A 22,626-nucleotide genomic window follows, 5' to 3' on the forward strand; every position below is an offset into this window, starting at 1 on the left:
CCTTACAAACCAATTAAACCCTTTGAGCTGATATAAAAAAGCTGTGAACTTAACTTAATTAAAGTAAATTAAGTACTTTACGTAAACCTGCTATTTTTCATCAATGCACTCCAAATCTGAACTACAATAGTCCATTTTTACAGGAGACATTTTGAAATGTTACAGTAAAACAAAAAACACAGGTGTAAATAATACATGAAATAATAAGTACTTCAGTTTCAGGTTCCTGGTTTTGTTCATGCTGACTCACTTTCACACTGTCATAACTTACTGGGACACAGAACAAAGCCATAATAGAGGTTATTAGTAACACCTGGAGTTTTCCTAATAGGTCAAAGACAGTCAAACAGTCTGCTGAAGAAGGCACATCCCATAAACCTTTTTGTCAATCAGACATTATATGAATCTATAAAATACATGCATGACATTTATGAAGTAAATTTTAAGCAGCAATACAAATGTGACGATTAAAATTAATGCTGGATCTAACTGAAATATATATATATATGTATGAGCACACAAATACTTTAGTTTTGAAGCCATCAAGTAAGCAAGATCAAACCATGTTAATGAGAAACAAATTGTTTAATTTTAGAGTAGAGAACATCTTTTTTCAAGTCTACTGTACAAAATGAGCCATACACACACAAAGTAATAGTGCAATCAAAATCAAGATATTGTCTCATAATACACAGATAATAAAATTGAAGAAAGAATATGTACCCACCTTGGCAACGATCATATGTGGCAATCGCACAGTTATACAGATGTCTTTTGAAATGACCTATATATAGAAGTTAAATGCAAATGTCATGGGATTGTGTGTGTGTGTGTGTGTGTGTGTGTGTGTGTGATAAAGTGTGTGTGTGTGTGAGTGTGTGAGATCAGTAAGTGAACATTAGGGTAGGCCTGCATTCACAATAAAATAACATTACTGTACAATGATTTGCAGTGTTTCCCACACATAGACGAATTTGTGGCGGTGCGCCAAAGAATCAACACCGGCCACCACAAATTGTGTTTCATTATTATTTTTTTTTTTACGTTATTTAAAACACGCAGAGTATTCGTTCTGCTGCATTTCCTTTCCCTGCTCTCCCTCTGACACTCACACATCTCTCTCACATAAACACACACACACACACAGCCCTTCCCGAAAGGTTGGTATCTCGTGAACACCTTCACACAATCACACATTAAAAAGTGCTAGAAAAATATTTTATACTCTGAAAACAATGTTGTCAGTGTGTTAATGAGTCCCGACCTGACCCTTAGCAAACAAGCGATTGCGCCTTCTTTAGAAAGTTTACTAGTCGCAAGTTTGCGGTAAAATGCAGTTGGGTTGTCGAGGTCAAAACACTATATGTAGCAGCTGTGAATCAAATAAACTTATTATAACAATGTTATATAATTTTTTTACTCTTACACTGAATGTTTGCTGCTTCATTCCAGATGAGTATTGAAAAGTATTTTCCGCGACTGAAAAAGGCACCTGTTGATGATGAGGACCAGCCTGAATCGGAGGTATCAGTCTCAAACAGAGCTGAACCGTCCGACCAGTGTAATTAGTTATGTTATTAATTTGTTTACAATATTTTCAGGCTTCAACCAGTGCTGCTCAAGCAGAAAGACAGGGTCAGGGAGAGAAAGAGACAGAGTTCTTTGTAACGAATTATTAACGAAGGAATTATTTAGTTATTATTTAGTTTGCATTTTGATGGTCGCCATCTTGGTATTTTTTGTGCCAGAATTTAGCATATTTGGACAAAAGGGTGGAGCTGGAGAGGATGATGTCTCTAAGCCAGTGTTGTTTATGGTTTCAATTGTGCTGCACTAAGCTAAAGGCTAAAGAAGGAAAGTTACAGATTTTCAACACTTGTGACACAAGTATTCAGGAAGAGTTTTGCCGGTGAATAAACGTGGACCTCCGGGCTCTGGCACCGTTCATCTGCATTCATCCGAGTAGCTGCTGCCCTACTATGCAAGGTGCCATCTCATCAGGAGAGGAGGGATAAACATTCACAATCACACACACTCACATTAATTTGGGGTTCAGTGTCCTTTCAAGGGACACTTTGTTATAACCTGCCTGCTTCTCTAAACTGGGGGTGTGCCAACCGCCATCTACTGCTAAGTAACTATTAAAAAGGTAGCTCATACAATCACACTTCAAAACATCTGAACTATCCCTTTATTATGAAACAGTGTAAGCATAGCATGAACAACTCGAAAACAGGACTTTATGCCCTTTTTAGAGTTGTTAGTGGATGAGTGTTAGCACTAGTTTTACACAGGGGCGCCGCCAGGATTTTGGGCCCCATGACAAAAAATCAAATTGGGCCCCCTCCGCGCAGCTGTTGTCACCACATCTCTACTGTCCCATCAAAAGCTTTACATACCTCTAATTAAAGGCTTGCAACTGTCTTGCTTCTTGTAGTTCAATACAGTTAATATTGTCTTTATCTTACATGCAGGCTTAGGTAAGCTACTCACTGTTTCCAACTGTCCAGCATCCATTACAGACAGTAGGTTGTTGTTTTTTTTAATTTTATTTCATAATTATCATTATGTGAGAAAATAATTGTTATTAATGTGAATTTCTGTCATTAATAAATATTTCATTTTCTTTTTTGTAATGGTAAAAAGAGCAAGAGGGACAGAGAAATCCCCACAGACTCCCTGCAATGATGCTAACTGGCATTTCATTGAACACAATGTTGCTCACCTTCTTCACTGGGACAGGGAGGGGCACAGTTAGGGGGAGACTGGGGTGCTGCTCATCTGTTGTTAAGTCTGCTATAAGGGGCAGGGACAATGATTTAATATGATTATCTTGCTAAACGTTTCCCTGCACTGATTAAATGGTGATTAAATGTCGGCTAACACTAGTCTATAGCTAGCTAGCTAGCTTATTTCACTATGGACATTAAGCCAACAGGTTAATACCACTCACAGACTATAGGCTACCCACCTTTCTTGGTGAAAAACTTGGTTACAGTTTGACACCCTTTCCTTTGTCTTTCCTCTCTCTCTTTTCTCTCTTTCCTTTTTTGAAAACCAGATTTTGATTTAACTTTACTTGGTAACATTGTGGTCACTGTAGTTCTGGCGCATCTACTGACTGCAACTAAACACCATCAGAGTGCGCTAAGGCAGGACCAAAACATTTCATGCAGATACAGGGGGGAGGTCGGTCAATATGGATGTTTACTTTTAGGTCAATGGGGATATTTAACTTAAAAACAAGTAAAAACAATATATATATTTGAAATATATATACTGAATGATGATGGTTTAGTAATTTTATGTTAGTTTTTACCTATTTTTTGGGACCCTGTCAATCATGGGCCCTTGGAATTGTCCTAACTTTTCCCCCCTATACGGCGGCCCTGGTTGTACAGAGCAGATATCTTTTCAGGTACTTCCTGAATGTCTTGTCTCGTAGCCCATAAACAACTGGACTGATGAGTCGAGGCAGTACCTGAATAAATATTGCGACAGTGTAGCGAATGGCCAGCACCTCTTTTGGTAACAAGTATGTCAGACCCTGTAGCATGAGATCATAAACGTAGGTGAGCATACAGAGCAGCAGCTGGAAGCCGTGGAGGAGGACAGTGTTTCTCGCTTTCTTGGCATCTTTGGCAGCTGCCTTTGCTGCGAACAGGATCCTGAAGTATGTATAGAATAGAGTGAGCCAAACAATGACCAAAAATACTAAGTTGGAAACATCTCTCTTCACTGTCAGATTAGAGTTTCTAAAAACAGTGTCTCTGAGACAATAAACTCTAGAACGAAAGAATTCCAGGGATTCTGTTGCCAAGGCCACAAATAAATCTGGTAGGATCGAGAGTATACTTATCGCCCAAATCAGACTGATCACAACATACGTTTTCCTGAAGGTACAGATCTGGGTGTGACGGAGAGGGAAGCGTATGGCAATGTAACACTCTACTGCCATAATTGCTAATGTTAGGGGATTGTTTAGACTTGCAAATGTAGCAATCATTAGCAGAACGATACATAGAGAGACGTTAAGAGTGAAAACGATGTAACTCAGCACCTGAACGAGAGTAAACAGACTCAGCAGGATGATATCGTTGATCACCAGGTGGATGTACAGGATGTAGCGAGGGTTCATTTTGAAAACCTGCAGGGGAGGACACAAGTGATTAGGAAACAAAGGGAAAGAGTAGAAACTGTACCACTGATGATTTTCACTGCCTGAATAGTTTAGCAGTTCCATGACATAATCCTTGCATTTGTCTTGGATGTATTTTTATTCATAACCATATCCAGGGCTCAAGGCTAACTTTTTAAAGTGGTTGCCAGGCTTGGCAACCAGGCATCAGCTTTTGGTTGTCGAAATTGACAATACGGTTGCCATGTTTTAAACTGCCTATATTTGGAGCTATTCATTTTTTTTAGTAACTACCACACATTTCAATAGTGAAACAATGAGAGAATATAAATGCAATATAATTTTCCAGCCCTCTCAAATGCAACATATCACCAAACTCACCGATCAGATAACAGTTTTGAGTCACAGATCGGATAAATTTTCAAATCATCACAAAAAAGGGGGAAATTTAAATGACTATTAAAAATGTAATAATAACTTTTAACAATAATTAATTCTTTCACCAATAACTTGCTGTTAAACGACAAAAACAGTTGAGAAAATGATATTTTACAATAACGTTGAATGCACCACAAGGTTTACCAGTTCTGCAATGACCAACATTAATAACATATTACACTTGGCAGCTTGGCTAGCAAAGATCCTGGTGCTACTTTGTGTCTATTAGCTCATAGCCTTAGCAATATCACGGTTGTACATCCCGCTATTGGAATCCTCTACAGTGAAATACAGTCACACTTTTACACCGTTTAGCTGTCTGCATTTTAACCGTGTTATCCAGTTACTACTGTAGCTAACAGTAGGCTAATGTTACCTGCTGCCAAGTGTAACATGTTATTAATGTTTACTAGCGTGACATGCAGCGAGGATTCTGTTACCTTCAACGTCTGTTTCAGAGCATCAGAGAGCAGCGCAGACATTTAGGTGGCACCGTAATGAGGCACTGAAATCCTTGTTGCTATTCCGCCCGGTAGATACCGGGCACCGGTGCCATATTAGCACCGGATTTTAAAATGTGCCGTTAACGTGAAAAGAAAATTGTGTTGCCTGTATCTTTTTACGGCAAACACACATTTGTGGAAAACGGTCACACAACAGCTGAAATGTTGTGTTGCGCATGAACTTGTGTTTAAACTTTACGGAGACAATCAAATACAATATTGACTTCTTTTGAAATAAGAATTTCCAGTTTTGTAGGTTTTGATTTGTTTTTATGTATTTAAAAAAAACACAAATATTGAACAGGTGGTTGACAAAGGGGGCAACCAGAGGTCATGAAACAGTTGCCAATTGACTCAATCTGGTTGCCAAGGGCAACCGTTACTGTTGATCCCTGATATATTATAAGTGTATCACTTCAAATTCATTTTTGAATGCATTTCATTACAAATGGACATTTTTTTGCTCACCAGCGATTGTGACAGAGAAATATATTTTGCAAGCATATACATTACATTTTGAAGAGAAAGCCAGTGTGTGAGTTTGTGCGGCCAGAGTTGAGCGTGCATAGAGTGGAAAGGCAGCAGCGGTTTGCCAGCAAACCAAGCAAGAGTATATGAGGACATATGAGTAAACTGCATGAGAGGGGTTATTATTGCAGGTTATTATGGACAATAGCAAACATGCAAATACAATTATTGAGCACAGAATATATTTTTGTTTGCTCAAACAAAATACTTTTTTGCTTGTTAACTATTTATTTTCAAAATGTAATGCATGTGCTTGCCAGAAATATTTGTCTGTACTCAAAATACACAACTCCTCGCTCAGGAATGAAGCACAAATATAACACCATACTTGTAAACAAAAATCTAAAGTGAGTACCAGTCTGTCAGGCACTGATTATATTAGAATATACCAAAACATACTGTTTAATCCTAAGAAGTGATGTAATGATTTTCAACTTGGTACACACATGCATACATGTTGAATGGATTTCTAGAAATAGATGAGACTCAGACCTGATGTTTTGTGAATGTGTACACCAGGGTACTGTTGACATAGTTGATGGAGATGCAGAGAACCACAGTAATCACATTCTTGATTATAGCTGTGTTTAAAGTGTCCCGATACACAGCTGTTGTGAAATTGCTCCCAGTATTTGAGAGGTTCATGAGTCGACTGTCCAAACCTGTTTCACCAGACAACTGTTGGTTACGTTAGAGTTAAAGAGAACAAAATGATAGAATATTATTGATCAGAAGGTCGAGTTCTTTGCCAGACACAAATCACCATCTTGAAAGAAGCTTCTCTCATAAATACAAAGCTTTACAATGCTAAATGAAAAACATTATTAGATTTGGATTCGAATCAGACATAAAAGTCAATTCAATTTGAATGTAATCATGAACTGTCACGTTACTGTGTATTCATCAACAATACACAATTTTAGTTATTTTTATTTTGATATTTAGTTAAATTTATTACTGACATTTACACAAAAACCACCATAAAGCAATGTGATGACTAAGTCTGTCCTTGACAGTGTTGGGAGTAACGCAATTACAGTAATGTATTCCTTTTTGCTGTAACGCAGTAATATAACGCATTACTAATTAAATTTCGGTAATATTATACTCGTTACAGTCTCAATAACGCGAGTTACAATGCATTTTAACGCAACATTTAGTGGTGCGTTTTTTTTAAGAATTCACCAACACCGCGACACATTTCTTCACAGGAAAAAAAAAAGCCGTATTATTTTCCTGTCGCTGTATTCGATGGTTGAGATGACTGCAGAGACAAATACATTTGCGAGATGGATATTATTTTCAGGAGTTATTACACTGCGTTGAAGTGAGCTGTCCTGTTTCTGTTCCCGTGGTCAGAGCCAGAACCAGAGACGGTACGGACAGCATGTATGTCCCAACAGGTGACGGTACGTCAGCGGCTGACAGATATAAACATGTCGGGAATTAATGTTGAGGCTTGCTACACGTAAATATCATTGCATTTTATCAGCCGTAGAGAGTAACTAGTAGTAGTGGAATGGCTTCGAATGACGACCAAAAGCGCTTGTCTTTTACTGTGACCATTTACTGTTCAATATGTTGCAGTTTTACAAACAAGAAAGTGAACAACTTGAGCCTGACGGACATGTTGCATCCATAGACTGTATATAAGGTTGCATCTCAGTAAGCTAGCAAGAGTAGGCTACACAACAGACAACTTCCGTGTAGCTTACTTCAAAATAAAAAGCACTTCCTGTGACGGTTCGCTGTAATACTAAATTACTGTTCAATAAGGTTGTGCAGGCTACCTTTTCACAAATCAGCTGTAAATCAAGTACTGTAAATAATGTAAATAGTGAGTTTTAATCACACTATAATTGAACATTTCCTTTAGAGTGTTTTAAACTAAACAACATGAATTTCTTATTCAAGTGCTATAAACAAACATTTTACAACAATGCCATACTTTTAATTGAGTATTTTCATTTTCTCCGAATTGCCTATTATACGTTTTACTTATCTATTTTTTATAGCTTTAGTTACTTTGCATATTTATATTAATTATACAAAATATGAATAATCTATGATGTATTAAAGTGGATTCACAAGCTAGCTGCCAAATCAAATTTCCCCTGTTATTTTGGTAAAAGTAACTCAAAAGTAATGCAAAAGTAGTGTAACGCATTACAATTCAGAGACAGTAATATTGTAATATAACTAATTACTCTCAAATGACAGTAACTAGTAATCTATAATGTATTACATTTTGGAAGTAACTTGCCCAACACTGGTCCTTGATTAAAGAAATTCTTAATCGACTAACACTCGTATGATTTTGTTGACTTATCAATTAGTTGATTTAATCGACAGATCTGTAAAAACTGAGTTTCTCCTCAAAGAATAATGCAAAAACACAACTTTAAATCTTTGCTTTTACCAGAGATGTGATTATACATGAAATCATAAAAAATGACTTGAAATGAGAACGTCTGCTGTGAAAAGAATATTCTCTGTACATTTGCTGTTATTCATTGAGCACCAAAACAGAAACAGTTGACAGTTTTTGAAAATTATAAATAATATATATATTTAAGCACACAAATAATTTGCATTTCGAATCCATCGAGAGAGCAAGATTCAAACCATGTTAATAAGAGATATTAAAACATTTTTTTTTCCAAATACTTTTTTAATTCTAGAGAGAACTTTGTTCTTAATGTACAAAATGAGCCATACACAAAATAAAAGTAAAATAAAGATCAAGATATTATCCCTTAATACACAGATATTAACACAGAAAAATATATGTACCCACCTTGGCAAAGGTCATATGTGGCAATCGCAGAGTAAGTCAGATGCCTTTTAAAATTACTTATTATATAGTAGTTATAGTGTGTGTGTGTGTGTGTGTGTGTGTGTGTGTGTGTATACAGAAGTTAAATGCAATTGTCATGGGATCAAGACCAGGCTGTGTATGTGTGTGTGTGGTGTGTGTCATCAGTAAGTGAACATTGGGGAAGGCCTGAAACTTTTCATGCAGTTGGTGCAGTATGCCTCATAAGTTTTGTTTGTATCCAAGTTGTAAATTCTAGCTAAAATTACAATAAAATGACATTACTGTACATTGATTTAGCAGATGCTTTCGTACAAAGTGACAAGCTGTAAGACTAAATATAATCTTATTTACACCTGTAACTCAGACAACAATACAACCACAATCATTATAATATGTCGGCACAAAACTACAAAACAAAAAGCTTTTTGTTTCTGCTTTGACTGTCAAGTAGAAAACCCTGTATCAATACAGCAAAAGCTTTTTCCTCACATTGTGTAAACTAGCTGTGACCGTTGAAAATGTGCCTGTTTGGGCGTGACCTCTAAATCACCCATTGGTTTGTGGCTGTGGCTGGTTTGTTGGCTTCACTGCCGTTTTGAAGTTTTTGGATGAGTGGTAGCACTAGTTGTACAGAAGAGATATCTTTTCAGATAATTCCTGAATGTCTTGTCTCGTAGCCCATAAACAACTGGACTGATGAGTCGAGGCAGTACCTGAATAAATATCGAGACAGTGAAGCGAATGGCAAGCACCTTGTTTGGGAACAAGTATGTCAGACCCTGCATTATGAGATGAAAAACGTAGGTGAGCATGCAAAGTAGCAGCTGGAAGCCGTGGAGGAGGACAGTGTTCCTCGCTTTCTTGGCATCCGATGCAGCTGCCTTTGCTGCAAACAGGATCCAGAAGTATGTATAGAATAGAGTGAACCAAACAATGACCATAAACACTGAGTTGGAAACATCTCTCTTCAATGTCAGATTAGGGTCTCTAAAAACATTGTCTCTGAGACAAAAAACTCTGGAACGAAAGAATTCCAGGGATTCTGTTGCCAAGGCCACAAACAAATCTGGTAGGATCGAGAGTATACTTATCGTCCAAATCAGGCCAATCACAACATACGTTTTCCTGACCGTACAGATCTGGGTGTGGCGGAGAGGGAAGCATACGGCGATGTAACACTCTACTGCCATAAATGCTAGTGTAAGAGGATTGTGTAGACTTGCAATTGTAGCAATCATTAGCAGAACGATACATAGAGAGACATTAAGAGTGTACACAATGTAACTCAGGACCTGAAGGAGGGTAAACAGGCTCAGCAGAATGATATCATTGATCACCAGGTGGATGTACAGGATGTAGCGAGGGTTCACATTGAAAACCTGCAGGGGAGGACACAAGTGATTAGCAAACTAAGAAAGAGTAGAAACTGTACCAATTATTGTATTAGAATAATTGTATTAGAATAAAAATGGTTGTATGTTGGCTCTCTGCGGAACCGATGCTGTAGCCTTCGTAAGTGACCTACCCCGTTGTTAGGATTTATACTTCTGCTTTGGTGTGTGTCTGCATCAATCTAGCGTATCTCTTTAAGAGAATAGCAGAGCTGATGTGTGTGTGTGGGGAGTGTGAGGTAGAGCGAGTGAGAGAGTGATGGGTATTGACTTCGGAGCGAACACCGACTCCGGCGGTGGAGACAGAGAGACAAAGTGTCTCCCCTGCAAGTCTGACCATGGTTGGAAAGCTGTAGCAGGAAAAGTTAAACCTCTCCTTGATTCCATGTTGTTCACGGAGAATGAGAACCTGAGAATGAGTAGGTGCAAAATAGGGCTGCAACTAACAATTATTTTCTTTGTCAATTAATCTGTTGATTATTTTCCCGATTAATCGATTAGTTGCTTGGTCTATAAAATGTCAGAAAATTGTGAAAAATGTCGATCAGTATTTTCCAAAGCTTAAGCTGACCTCCTCAAATGTCTCATTCTGTCCTCGACTTAAAGAAATTCAGTTTACTGTCACAGAGGAGAGAAGAAACTAGAACATGAGCTGGAATCAGATAATTTAAACTTTTTTTTCATATAAATGACTCAAACCAGTTAATCGATTATCAAAATATTTGGCGATTAATTAAGTAGTTGACAACTAATCGATTAATTGATTAATCTTTGCAGCTTTAGTGCAAATATGTGACGCTACAAAGCCACGGCCAAACAGACCAATCACATTTGTTGTGGTCTGCGTCGCTGTGACGTTTAGTTATATTTTTTGGGAGGTACACGTCAGGCTACGAGGTAGATTTAATGCAGAATCATAAATCAAACTTAAAGCCCAGTTCATCCAAAGAGTCATATTGAGACAAGTTGAAACTTGCAACTACTGTCAATGTTCTGTGGCCTCATTTATAAAACCTGTTACGCAAGAAAAAGTTGTGTGAAGTAGGGTGAAATTTGTTGTCGCAACATTCCTCGCAAAAGTCAGGATTTATAAAGAATTTCCATGCGTAAAAATGTGCCCAGTTTTCCGCAACATTTTGACCATGCGTGTGATCGTGCGTAATGCTCACAAGGTTTTAGTGAACTCCGATGGTAACACAAAATATCACATTAATAAAGTACTCTGGATGCATAGCGCACAGCCTGCAGTGAGCACACTCTAAATTTTAATTTAGTTTTTGTAAAAATCCATGAGGTCTATCTATGAATTATAAAATGGATATTTATATCCAACAAATAAATCTATTTAAGGCCTCCAAACAGGATTTTGTTTTGATGTTCTACCTCTGTTAGGAGCACCTCGATCTCACAATCACTGAATCGTGTTTTTTCCCCATTTTTCCGTTTCATGATTGGTCATCAAGGGCTTCTTTACAAGGCTGCAATATTCATTGATTGATTGACATGGACCTTATTAGGACAAATATGGGACGACCTCGGGAGGAGCTTGAGGCTCGTGCACGACCGCATAAGGTAACGCACGTCCGCATTTACAACAAGAAGAGTGCGCAAGGTGTTATAAATCAGAATTTTGTTTTTGCATACGAAAAGTCTGACTTTTTGCCGGACAAAATCTTTCAGAATAGAATCTACGCACAGTTTTATAAATGAGGCCCCTGGTCTGCAACGTTATGAAACCTGCCAGTTTACACCAATGCGACAAGCAGTATCATCTCCATACAGAGTCCTCGCCAGAGTAGATCTACTGGAGGGGCATTAGGTCATCGGCGGGAGGGCACTGCCGTTTTGAGAATATTTTAACGCAGTGGCGACATATTCCAACACAGCAGAAATGTTGATAAAAAACGAAATATGTTTTTCTTTGTTATTATTATTTCATTAGCTAATTTCATTTTTTTGTTGTTGTTGTTGTTATTTTCATATCATGCCACCACGTAGCAGATCTATCTAGCTCTTGGATTTATGTACTGAATTGGGTCCAGTAGACAGGGCAACCTTGCCAACCGTGCCATCCCGGTCCAAATACAGGTCCTCGCCACTCTGGGGGCAACCGGCTGTTTCCAGAGGGAAATGTCAGACAGCTAAGTGTTTTATATAAATATTATATATAATCTTCAACTTTATCACTATGGCTTGTTTGGATAGCCTATAATATATACTTAACTACGTTAAATCTTATCAAATAGGTCTAGTATATCGAAGTTGTCCCCAAGTGCCGTAATGCCTGATGTTTTGGAAGGTATTACTAATATAGGTAGTCTATAGATCAGGTTTCCCTACAATGTTCAAGAACAGGCCAAATTTTTAATTCCATTTGCAGCAATTCACCAGCGTCTGAGAAGTTTTTAGCTTTTTCCCCACCAGTCGTCATGAGGATAGTTTTTTGTCACGCCATGGCCTGTGGTAGGAGGGGCATCAATGATCGCTAGGGGGGGCACGGCCCTCGAATGCCCCACCATAGCGCCGACACTGTCTCCATAGCAACGACTCTCTGTGCATTCGTCCTAACTTTACATCCTTTTTTTGTAGCTGGATTTATCATTTTTATCATTTTAAAATATGAACGAGGATAACATTAGTGATAGTCAGATACTTGCTACAGTTGCATTTCTAGTAGTGATGAAAAAGTGAAAACCTTTGATTTCTCTGATTCTGATTCGCTTTGTTCTTACACCACTCCCTCTCTTCATTCCATCCATCTTCTTCCGCTTATCCGGTAACGGGTCGCGGGGGTAGCAGCTCCAGCAGGGGACCCCAAACTTCCCTTTCCCGAGCCACATTAACCAGCTCCGACTGGGGGATCCCGAGGCGTTCCCAGGCCAGGTTGGAGATATAATCCCTCCACCTAGTCCTGGGTCTTCCCCGAGGCCTCCTCCCAGCTGGACGTGCCTGGAAAACCTCCCTAGGGAGGCGCCCAGGGGGCATCCTTACCAGATGCCCGAACCACCTCAACTGGCTCCTTTCGACGCAAAGGAGCAGCGGCTCTACTCTGAGCTCCTCACGGATGACTGAGCTTCTCACCCTATCTCTAAGGGAGACGCCAGCCACCCTCCTGAGGAAACCCATTTCGGCCGCTTGTACCCTGGATCTCGTTCTTTCGGTCATGACCCAGCCTTCATGACCATAGGTGAGGGTAGGAACGAAAACTGACCGGTAGATTGAGAGCTTTGCCTTCTGGCTCAGCTCTCTTTTCGTCACAACGGTGCGATAAATTGAGTGTAATACCGCACCCGCTGCGCCGATTCTCCGACCAATCTCCCGCTCCATCCATCCTCTCTTCATTCATTATTGTTAAAACAGTTATATTTTAACGTATTTGTTGATGTTAACGTTTCTTTTACATTTTTTGTTTATTTCCTTTATTACATTTATGTATGCACCATACACCAAGTCAAGTTCCTTGAAGCGTTACCTACTTAGCAATAAATCCTTTTCTGATTTTGATTCTCTTCAGTCACTCAGTGTTATGAGTTGATTGGCTCACAAATCTTTGGTCTGAACTGGGCTTGAAGGGATAAAATTAATTTCAACTTGATACATACATGCTGAATGGATTTCTAGAAATAAACGAGACTCAGACCTGATGTTTTGAGAATGTGTACACCAGGGTACTGTTGACATAGTTGATGGAGATGCAGAGAACCACAGTAATCCCATTCTTGATTATAGCTGTGGTTAAATTGTCCCGATACACAGCTGTTGTGAAATTGCTGCCAGTATTTGAGAGGTTCATGAGTCGACTGTCCAAATCTGTTTCACCAGAAAACTGTTGGTTACTTTACAGCTGAAGAGAAAAGAATAAAAGATTATTTTTGATCAGAAGGTTGAGTTCTTTGCCAGACACAAATCAACAGCTGGAAAGAAGCTTCCCATATAAATACAAAGCTTTAAAATGTTACATTAAAAAATATTAGATTTGGACTCATATAGGCTATGAAGAGTAAATTTAATTTGAATATATGTCACTTGCACTGTGTATTTATCAACAATACTCAGTTTTAGTTTAGTTATTTACATTTGTGTGCTTGCAGTTAACTTTAATTAACACTAATCCATTAGTTGATTTAATCGACAGATCTATAAAACTGAGTTTGTCCACAAAGAATCATGTAAGTCACAGCTTTACATCTTTGTCTACCAGAGATGAGCTCATAAGTAGAGCTGGCATCACCAATGATTTAATTGATGAAAGAGATTCTCAGAAAACTTCTGCTGTAAAAACACAAGCACGAAGCAACCCTCAAATATTTTTGATAATGCACCAGTTAATGTTTACATTAAGAACTGACCCTCAAAAAGTTTGTTTGAAGTATTGTTTACTTAACAGGACTAACTTGACAGTCATTGAAAAGGCATATATTAAAATATCGATTTCTGGATTTTCTGAATAGATTTTAGATCACCCAAACTAACAATTATTTTAACCCAGCCCTACTAATAAGTGCCTTGGTATTAAATCATTCAGCATGAGAAAATATCATAAAAACGGACTAATCCACTGAAGATAATTTTTTGTTGACCGAGAGGGGGCAGTCCTAGTGAAGACACATAATTACATTCACACTCTGGATTCAGTATTGTCCTGTTACAGATCAAAGTATTTCTAATTCTCCTTGTCTCCCTTACAAACTGATTAAACCCTTTGAGCTGATATAAAAAAAGCTGTGAACCTAACTTAATTAAAGTAAATAAAATACTTGACATAAACCTGCTATTTTTCATCAATCCAATTCTGAACTGCAACAGTCCGTTTTTACAGGAGACATTTTGAAATGTTACAGTAAAACAAAAACACAGGTGTAAATAATACAAGAAATAATAAGTGCTTCAGTTTCAGGTTCCTGGTTTTGTTCATGCTGACTCACTTTCACACTGTCATAACTTACTGGGACACAGAACAAAGCCATAATAGAGCTTATTAGTAACACCTGGAGATTTCCTAATAGGTCAAAGACAATCAAACAGTCTGCTGAAGAAGGCACATCCCATAAACCTTTTTGTCAATCAGACATTATATGAATCTATAAAATACATGCATGACATTTATGAAGTAAATTTTAAGCAGAGGCTCAATTTAAAGCTAGACTGAAGAAAAATAGATGATCTAATGAATTCATGTCAAGATAAATATAAATAATATATATATATATATACATATATATATATATATATAAACATAAATAATATATATATATGAGCACACAAATACTTTCAAACCATGTTAATGAGAAACTTTAAAATTGTTTAATGCTAGAGTAGAGAACATCTTTTTTCAAGTCTACTGTACAAAATGAGCCATACACACACAAAGTAATAGTGCAATCAAAATCAAGATATTGTCTCTTAATACACAGATAATAAAATAGAAGAAAAAATATGTACCCACCTTGGCAAAGGTCATATGTGGCAATCGCACAGTTAGTCAGATGTCTTTTGAAATTACCCATATATAGAAGTTAAATGTAAATGTCATGGGATTGTGTGTGTGTGTGTGTGTGTGTGTGTGTGTGTGTGTGTGTGTGTGTGTGTGTGTGTATGATCAGTAAGTGAACATTAGGGTAGGCCTGAAACTTTTCATGCCGTTAGTGGATATGATAAGTTTTATTTCCAAGTTGTAAATTCTAGATGAATTCACAATAAAATAACATTACTGATTTGTCAGATGTGATCTGTACAACGTGACTTCCCATCAGTAGGGTTGTGTACCTTTCGCATCTGAACCAATATCAGTACCAATAACGGTACCTGAAATTCGGTTCCCGGTACCCAACGGTACTTTTTTCGGTACTTTCCCTCTGTAATTACAAAAAAATTATTTCAGTTGTAAAAACAATTCCAAATCTATTTATCCTATTTACTTAGAACATTGTTATTTATTTAGAATATTTTTCACTGACAGAAATTAAATATAAATCCAACTCCTCCCTCTCTCCTCCCAAACCTGTCCCTACAACCTATTAAATTGAATAATTATTCAACTTTTATTCTTGTATTTGTATATTATTCTTTTCTAGCTTGTTTTATTTTCATCATTTGAATTGCCTTGTTGCTTAAAGGTGCTATAGAAATAAAGTTACCTTGCCTTAGAACCTCAGCCTGTCAGTCAGAGCCCCGGGCATAGAAACCACTGTTGTGCCTGCTTGTCTCACAGGAAGTCAACAGCACCGCGACTGCTTTCGGCTCGCCATTAATATCATATCACAGTGAAAGGTGTCTGCGTGAGGTTTAGAAAAACTGTAACCACACTTGAAACCACTTTATCGGCATTGCCGTGACTCACTGTGACTTCAACAAAACTGCAGAGGCGACGTAGTTTGCTCCGTCCGCACCTCTGCGCGTGTGTGTGTCGGAGCTCCCCTCTCTGTCAACATGCAGAGAAGACAGATAAGTTTGCGCTACGCGCTGTCAGGTACAAAAATTTGGCACCGTTTAATTTTACGTGAACCAATACTCGGTAATACTAATGTGATTCGGTCGGTACCGGTAAAAGTACAGGGTTCGGTACCCAACCCTACCCATAAGTACAAAAATAATCTTGTTTATAGCCTTTAACTCAGACAACAACACAACCAAAATCATTTACATGGCACCACAAAACTACAAAACAACAAACATGTTTTTCTGCTTCGACTTTCAAACAGGAAGCCCTGTATCAATACTGTAACAGTAGCAGGTTTTTCCTCACATTGTGTAAACTAGCTGTGCACGTTAAAAACTTGCCTGTTCGTGGCGTGACCTCTAGCTCACCCATTGGTTTGTGCCTGATATGTGTTTGTGGTTGGCTTGACTGCCGTTTTGAGGCCAGCAGTTTGCATTTTGCTGGTCGCTATCTTGGTATTTTTAGTGCCAGAATTGACCATATTTGGACAAAAGGGCGGTGCTGGGGAGGATGATGTGTCTAAGCCAGTGTTGTTTATGTTTTCAATAGTGCTGTGCTAAGCTAAAGCCTAAAGAAGGAAAGTTACAGATTTCAACACTCGTGACTCAAGTATTCAGGAAGAGTTTGGCCGGTGAATAAAGGTGGACCTCCGGGTGCTGGCACCGTTCATCTGCATCTGAGTAGCTGCTGCCCTACTGTTCAAGGTGCCATCTCATCAGGAGGGGAGGGATAAACATTCACACTCACATCAATTTGGGTTTCGGTATCCTGCCCAGGGACACTTTGTTATAACCTGCCTGCTTATCCAAACTCAGGGTGTGCCAACCGCCATCTACTGCTAAAACACTAACTATTAAAAAGGTAGCTCATACAATCACACTTCAAAACATCTGAAATATCCTTTTATTATGAAAAAAGCATAGCATGAACAACTCAAAAACAGGACTTTATGCCCTCTTTAAAGTTGTTAGTGGATGAGTGTTAGCACAAGTTGTACAGAGCAGATATCTTTTCAGGTACTTCCTGAATGTCTTGTCTCGTAGCCCATAAACAACCGGACTGATGAGTCGAGGCAGTACCTGAATAAATATCGAAACAATGTAGCGAATGGCCAGCACCTCTTTTGGGAACAAGTATGTCAGACCCTGCATTACGAGATCATAAACGTAGGTGAGCATACAGAGCAGCAGCTGGAAGCCGTGGAGGAGGACAGTGTTTCTCGCTTTCTTGGCATCTTTGGCAGCTGCCTTTGCTGCGAACAGGATCCTGAAGTATGTATACAAAAGAGTAAGCCAAACAATGACCAAAAACACTGAGTTGGAAACATCTCTCTTCACTGTCAGATTAGAGTTTCTAAAAACGGTATCTCTGAGACAAAAAACTCTGGAACGAAAGAATTCCAGAGATTCTGTTGCCAAGGCCACAAATAAATCCGGTAGGATCGAGAGTATACTTATCGCCCAAATCAGGCCGATCACAACATACGTTTTCCTGACTGTACAGATCTGGGTGTGGTGGAGAGGGAAGCATATGGCGATGTAACACTCTACTGCCATAATTGCTAATGTTAGGGGATTGTTTAGACTTGCAAATGTAGCAATCGTTAGCAGAACGATACATAGAGAGACGTTAAGAGTGAAAACGATGTAACTCAGCACCTGAACGAGAGTAAACAGACTCAGCAGGATGATATCGTTGATCACCAGGTGGATGTACAGGATGTAGCGAGGGTTCATTTTGAAAACCTGCAGAGGAGGACACAAGTGATTAGGAAACAAAGGGAAAGAGTAGAAACTGTACCATTGATGATATTCAGTGCCTGAATTGGACCGAAAAAGCTCCTAGTAGCCTAGTTAAGCAGTTGCATGACATAATCCTTGTATGTGTCTTGGATGTATTTTTATTCATAACCATATCCAGGGCTCAAGGCTAACTTTTTAAAGTGGTTGCCAGGCTTGGCAACCATGCATCAGCTTTTGATTGTCGAAATTGACAATACGGTTGCCATGTTTTAAACTGCCTATATTTGGAGCTATTTATTTTTTTCTGTAACTATACCACACATTTTAACAGTGAAACAATGGAAAATGGCTTGCAATATAATTTTCCAGCCCTCTCAAATGCAACGTATCACAAAACTCACCGATCAGATAACGGTTTTGAGTCACAGATTGGATCAATTTTCAAATCAGCACAAAAAAGGGGGAAATTTAAATCATTATTAAAAATGTAATAATAACTTTTAACAATAATTACTTCTTTCACCAATAACTTGCTGTTAAATGACAAAAACAGATGAGAAAATGGTATTTTACAATAACGTTGAATGCACCACAAGGTTTACCAGTTTTAAGTAAACACAACTTTTAGTCCCGTCTGTGTTGTTTTTCCGACAACTGCAGTGACCAAGTGCGTGCTAGCAAAGATCCTGGTGCTACTTTGTGTCTATTAGCTCATAGCCTTAGCACCATCACAGTTGTACGTCCCGTTGTTGGAATCCTCTACAGCGAAATACAGTCACAGTTTTACACCGTTTAGCTGTCAGCATTTTAACCGTGTTATCCAGTTACTACTGTAGCTAACGGTAGGCTAACGTTACCTGCTGCCAAGTGTAACGTGTTATTAATGTTTACTAGTGTGACGTGCAGCCAGGATTCTGTTACCTTTAACGTCTGTTTCAGAGCATCAGAGAGCAGTGCAGACATTTAGGTGGCACCATAATGAGGCACCGAAATCCTTGTTGCCATTCCGTCCGGTAGATACCTGGCACCGGTGCCATATTAGCACCGGATTTTAAAATGTGCCGTTAACGTGAACACGCGTGTGTGGAAAGTGGTCGCACAACAGCTGAAACGTAGTGTTTAAGCTTTACGGAGACAACCAAATACAATATTGACTTCTTTTGAAATAAGAATTTCCAGTTTTTCAGTTTTTATATATTTTAAAAAAACACTAATATTGAACAGGTGGTTGCCAAAGGGGGCAAACAGAGGCCATGAAACGGATGCCAATTGACTCAATCTGGTTGCCAAGGACTGTCAATCCCTGATATCTTATAAGTGTATCACTTCAAATTCATTTTTGAATGCATTTCATTACAAATGGACATTTTTTTGCTCACCAGCAACTGTGACAGAGAAATATATTTTGCAAGCACATACATTACATTTTGAAGAGAAAGCCAGTGTGTGAGTGTGTGCGGGCAGTGAGTGCACAGAGTGGAGAGGTTGAGAGAGACATGACAGGTGTGCAGCAGCCGTTTGCCAGGGCACCAAGCAAGAGTATATGAGAGGACATATGAGTAAACTGCGTGAGAGGGGTTATTATTGCAGGTTATTATGGATAATACAATTATTGTTTGTTTGTTTATATTTTGTGCTTGTGTATAATTTATTTTCAAAATGTAATGAATGTGCTAAAAATATACACTGTGTTCCAAATTATTATGCAAATTATATTTTACACAGATTTTCCTAAGTAGTCAATGCAAATGACAGTCAGTATAATTTTCAAGTCACCAACCGTTAGGGTATAAGTTGAATTTCATTGAACAAACCACCCAATGAAAACAGTTTTTTTTAAATAAAAAACTCAAAATGCACTGTTCCACATTATTATGCACGACAGTTTCAAAACATTTCATAGGTTGTAAAGAACCGAAAATGGTCATTTGCTGAATTTGCAGCATTTGGAGGTCATATTTACTGAATTCAAAAGCTATTTCAATCAAACACATCTTAACAAGGCAAGTTACATGTTAACATAGGACCCCTTCTTTGATATCACCTCCACAATTCTTGCAACAATTGCTTGCTCAGGAATGAGGCACAAATATAACACCATACTAAAGTGAGTACCAGTCCATTTCAGGCACTGATTATATTAGAATATATCAAAACATACTGTTTAATCCTATGAAGTGATGAAATGAATTTCAACTTGGTACATACACACATACATGCTGAATAGATTTCTAGAAATAGACGAGACTCAGACCTGATGTTTTGAGAATGTGTACACCAGGGTACTGTTGACATAGTTGATGGAGAGGCAGAGAACCACAGTAATCACATTCTTGATTATAGCTGTGTTTAAAGTGTCCCGATACACAGCTGTTGTGAAATTGCTGCCAGTATTTGAGAGGTTCATGAGTCGACTGTCCAAACCTGTTTCACCAGACAACTGTTGGTTACGTTAGAGTTAAAGAGAACAAAATGATAGAATATTATTGATCAGAAGGTCGAGTTCTCTGCCAGACACAAATCACCATCTTGAAAGAAGCTTCTCTCATAAATACAAAGCTTTACAATGCTAAATGAAAAACACTATTAGATTTGGACTCATATAGGCCATAAAGAGTCAATTCAATTTGAATAAATATCACTTTTATTGTGTATTTATCAATACACAATTGTAGTTATTTTTATTTTGATATGTAGTTAATTTTATTACTGACATTTACAAAGAAAACACCATAAAATAAAGTGATGACTAGGTTTGTGCTTGATTAAAGAAATTCTTAATCGACTAACACTCGTATGATTTTGTCGACTAATCCACTGGTTGGGTTAATCGACAGATATGTAAAAACTGATTTTCTCCTCAAAGAATAATGCAAAACACAACTTTAAATCTTTGGTTAACCAGTGATGTGCTCATATGTTTCCTGGTAATAAATCCTTTAGCATGTAAATAGTATGAAAAATTACTAATAGTAACAATGTCTGCTGTGAAAAAAGACTATTCTCTGTACATTTGCTGTTATTCTTGGAACACCAAAACAGAAACAAATAATATTGTAAGCACAAATAATTGCATTTCGAAGCAATCAAGAGAGCAAGATTCAAACCATGATATTAAGAGATATTAAAACATTTTTTTTTTTTCAAATATTGTTTCATTCTAGAGTAGAGAACATCTTCCTTAAAATATAATGTACAAAATGAGCCATGCACACAAAAGTAAAATATAAAATCAAGATATTGTCTCCTAATATACAGATATTAACACAGAAAAATATATGTACCCACCTTGGCAAAGGTCATATGTGGCAATCATACACACAGTGTCAGATGTATTTTGAAATTGCTTATTATATAGTAGTTAAATGCAACTGTCATGGGATCAAGATCAGGTGTGTGTGTGTGTGTGTGTGTGTGTGTGTGTGTGTGTGTGCGTGTGTGTGTGTGTGTGTGTGTGTGTGTGTGTGTGTGTGTGTGTGTGTGTGTGTGCACTTGTTTTACTATATTCATGGGGTCCAAAAACCAGGGAATACAGTATACTTATGGGGTCTGCACAGCCTTGTGGGGCCCAAAATGCTGGACCCCACAAGGTTAAAGGGCTGTTTGAGGGTTAAGACTTGGTTTTAGGATTAGGGTTAGAATTAGGTTATGGTTAGGGTGAGGGTAAGGGTTAAGGTTAGGCATTTAGTTGTGATGGTTAAGTTAGGGTAAGGGGCTAGGGAATGCATTATGTCAATGAAGGGTCCCCACAAAGATAGTGAAACAAACGTGTGTGTTTGTGTGTGTGTGTGTGTGTGTGTGTGTGTGTGTGTGTGTGTGTGTGTGTGTGTGTGCGTTTGGGCACTATGCCTCATAAGTTTGGTTTCGAAGTTGTACATTGTAAATACATAAATACGAGACATTACTGTACATTGATTTGTCAAATGCTTCTGTAAAAAGTGACTTAAAATAATCTTATTTACAACTGTAACTCAGACAACATACCGACCACAATCATTTTAATGCCAGCACAAATAACAAACTTACAAAACAAAAATGTTTTTTTTTCTGTCCTGTAGGATATCTACTCTTATTTGCTAACTTCAGGGAAATAAAGAAGAGTTCGGTTGTCACATTAGTATACTCAGCATCCGCGGTAAGAAACGCACACAATGAAAGACACTTAGCTGAGTTATTGATCTAAATATACGTATTGGTCGCTGGTAGCCCGCAGTGGAAAACATGAACTTGAAGTCCACGGAGCCGTGAACCCGCTAACAGCTGTTTGCGTAGTTTTGTTCAGTTTATTAAAATTGTACGCAATTACAAATTACATCAAATTCGACACTGCAGGCCATCGGCTCCCCAGCAACACTCCCGCCACATGTGAAGTACATCGGATGAACAGTTCTTGAGAAATTTGAATGACAGACACACAAACTCACAGAGATTCCTTGCTTTATAGTTAAGCTCAGTTTAGACCAAATATTTGCAACATGATGAGTTGAACTTGCAACTACTTGCAACGCACATCTGCAACATTCTAAAACCTGCCATTTTCACCGATGCGACGAGACAGAGTGTCATCTTTATAGCAACAACTCTCTTCAACTTCAACTTTATTTGTGTCCCCGAAGGGCGATTAGGTGT

General features: G+C 38.2%; 3 protein-coding genes across 3 annotated transcripts; all 3 read right to left on the reverse strand.

Moving 5' to 3' along the window:
- Positions 1 to 3,376: 3,376 nt before the first annotated feature.
- LOC116050311 (odorant receptor 131-2-like) lies at positions 3,377 to 6,252 on the reverse strand. Its single transcript, XM_031300286.1, has 2 exons — positions 6,100 to 6,252; positions 3,377 to 4,147 (listed from the first exon to the last, which is right to left on the reverse strand). Exons 1-2 carry the CDS (start codon positions 6,250 to 6,252, stop codon positions 3,377 to 3,379), a joined length of 924 nt encoding a protein of 307 aa, XP_031156146.1.
- Positions 6,253 to 9,009: 2,757 nt separating this feature from the next.
- Positions 9,010 to 13,673, reverse strand: LOC118495266 (odorant receptor 131-2-like). Its single transcript, XM_036002198.1, has 2 exons — positions 13,457 to 13,673; positions 9,010 to 9,804 (listed from the first exon to the last, which is right to left on the reverse strand). The coding sequence occupies exons 1-2, from the start codon at positions 13,607 to 13,609 to the stop codon at positions 9,010 to 9,012; spliced, it is 948 nt and encodes a 315-aa protein (XP_035858091.1). The 5' UTR covers positions 13,610 to 13,673.
- A 3,468-nt stretch (positions 13,674 to 17,141) lies between these two features.
- Positions 17,142 to 20,458, reverse strand: LOC116050313 (odorant receptor 131-2-like). The gene is made up of 2 exons (XM_031300289.2): positions 20,252 to 20,458; positions 17,142 to 18,000 (listed from the first exon to the last, which is right to left on the reverse strand). The coding sequence occupies exons 1-2, from the start codon at positions 20,402 to 20,404 to the stop codon at positions 17,203 to 17,205; spliced, it is 951 nt and encodes a 316-aa protein (XP_031156149.2). The 5' UTR covers positions 20,405 to 20,458; the 3' UTR covers positions 17,142 to 17,202.
- Positions 20,459 to 22,626: the final 2,168 nt, after the last annotated feature.

The sequence above is a fragment of the Sander lucioperca genome, chromosome 6, assembly GCF_008315115.2.
Source record: "Sander lucioperca isolate FBNREF2018 chromosome 6, SLUC_FBN_1.2, whole genome shotgun sequence".
Taxonomy (NCBI): Eukaryota; Metazoa; Chordata; class Actinopteri; order Perciformes; family Percidae; genus Sander; species Sander lucioperca.

Excerpts from the sequence above, each read along its gene's own strand:
- LOC116050311 (XM_031300286.1), bottom strand. The coding sequence starts at position 6,252 with ATGAACCTCTCAAATACTGGGAGCAATTTCACAACAGCTGTGTATCGG. Across the intron at positions 4,148-6,099 it reads ACACATTCACAAAACATCAG|GTTTTCAAAATGAACCCTCG; the intron begins GTCTGAGTCTCA and ends CCTCCCCTGCAG.
- LOC118495266 (XM_036002198.1), bottom strand. The coding sequence starts at position 13,609 with ATGAACCTCTCAAATACTGGCAGCAATTTCACAACAGCTGTGTATCGG. Across the intron at positions 9,805-13,456 it reads ACACATTCTCAAAACATCAG|GTTTTCAATGTGAACCCTCG; the intron begins GTCTGAGTCTCG and ends CCTCCCCTGCAG.
- LOC116050313 (XM_031300289.2), bottom strand. The coding sequence starts at position 20,404 with ATGAACCTCTCAAATACTGGCAGCAATTTCACAACAGCTGTGTATCGG. Across the intron at positions 18,001-20,251 it reads ACACATTCTCAAAACATCAG|GTTTTCAAAATGAACCCTCG; the intron begins GTCTGAGTCTCG and ends CCTCCTCTGCAG.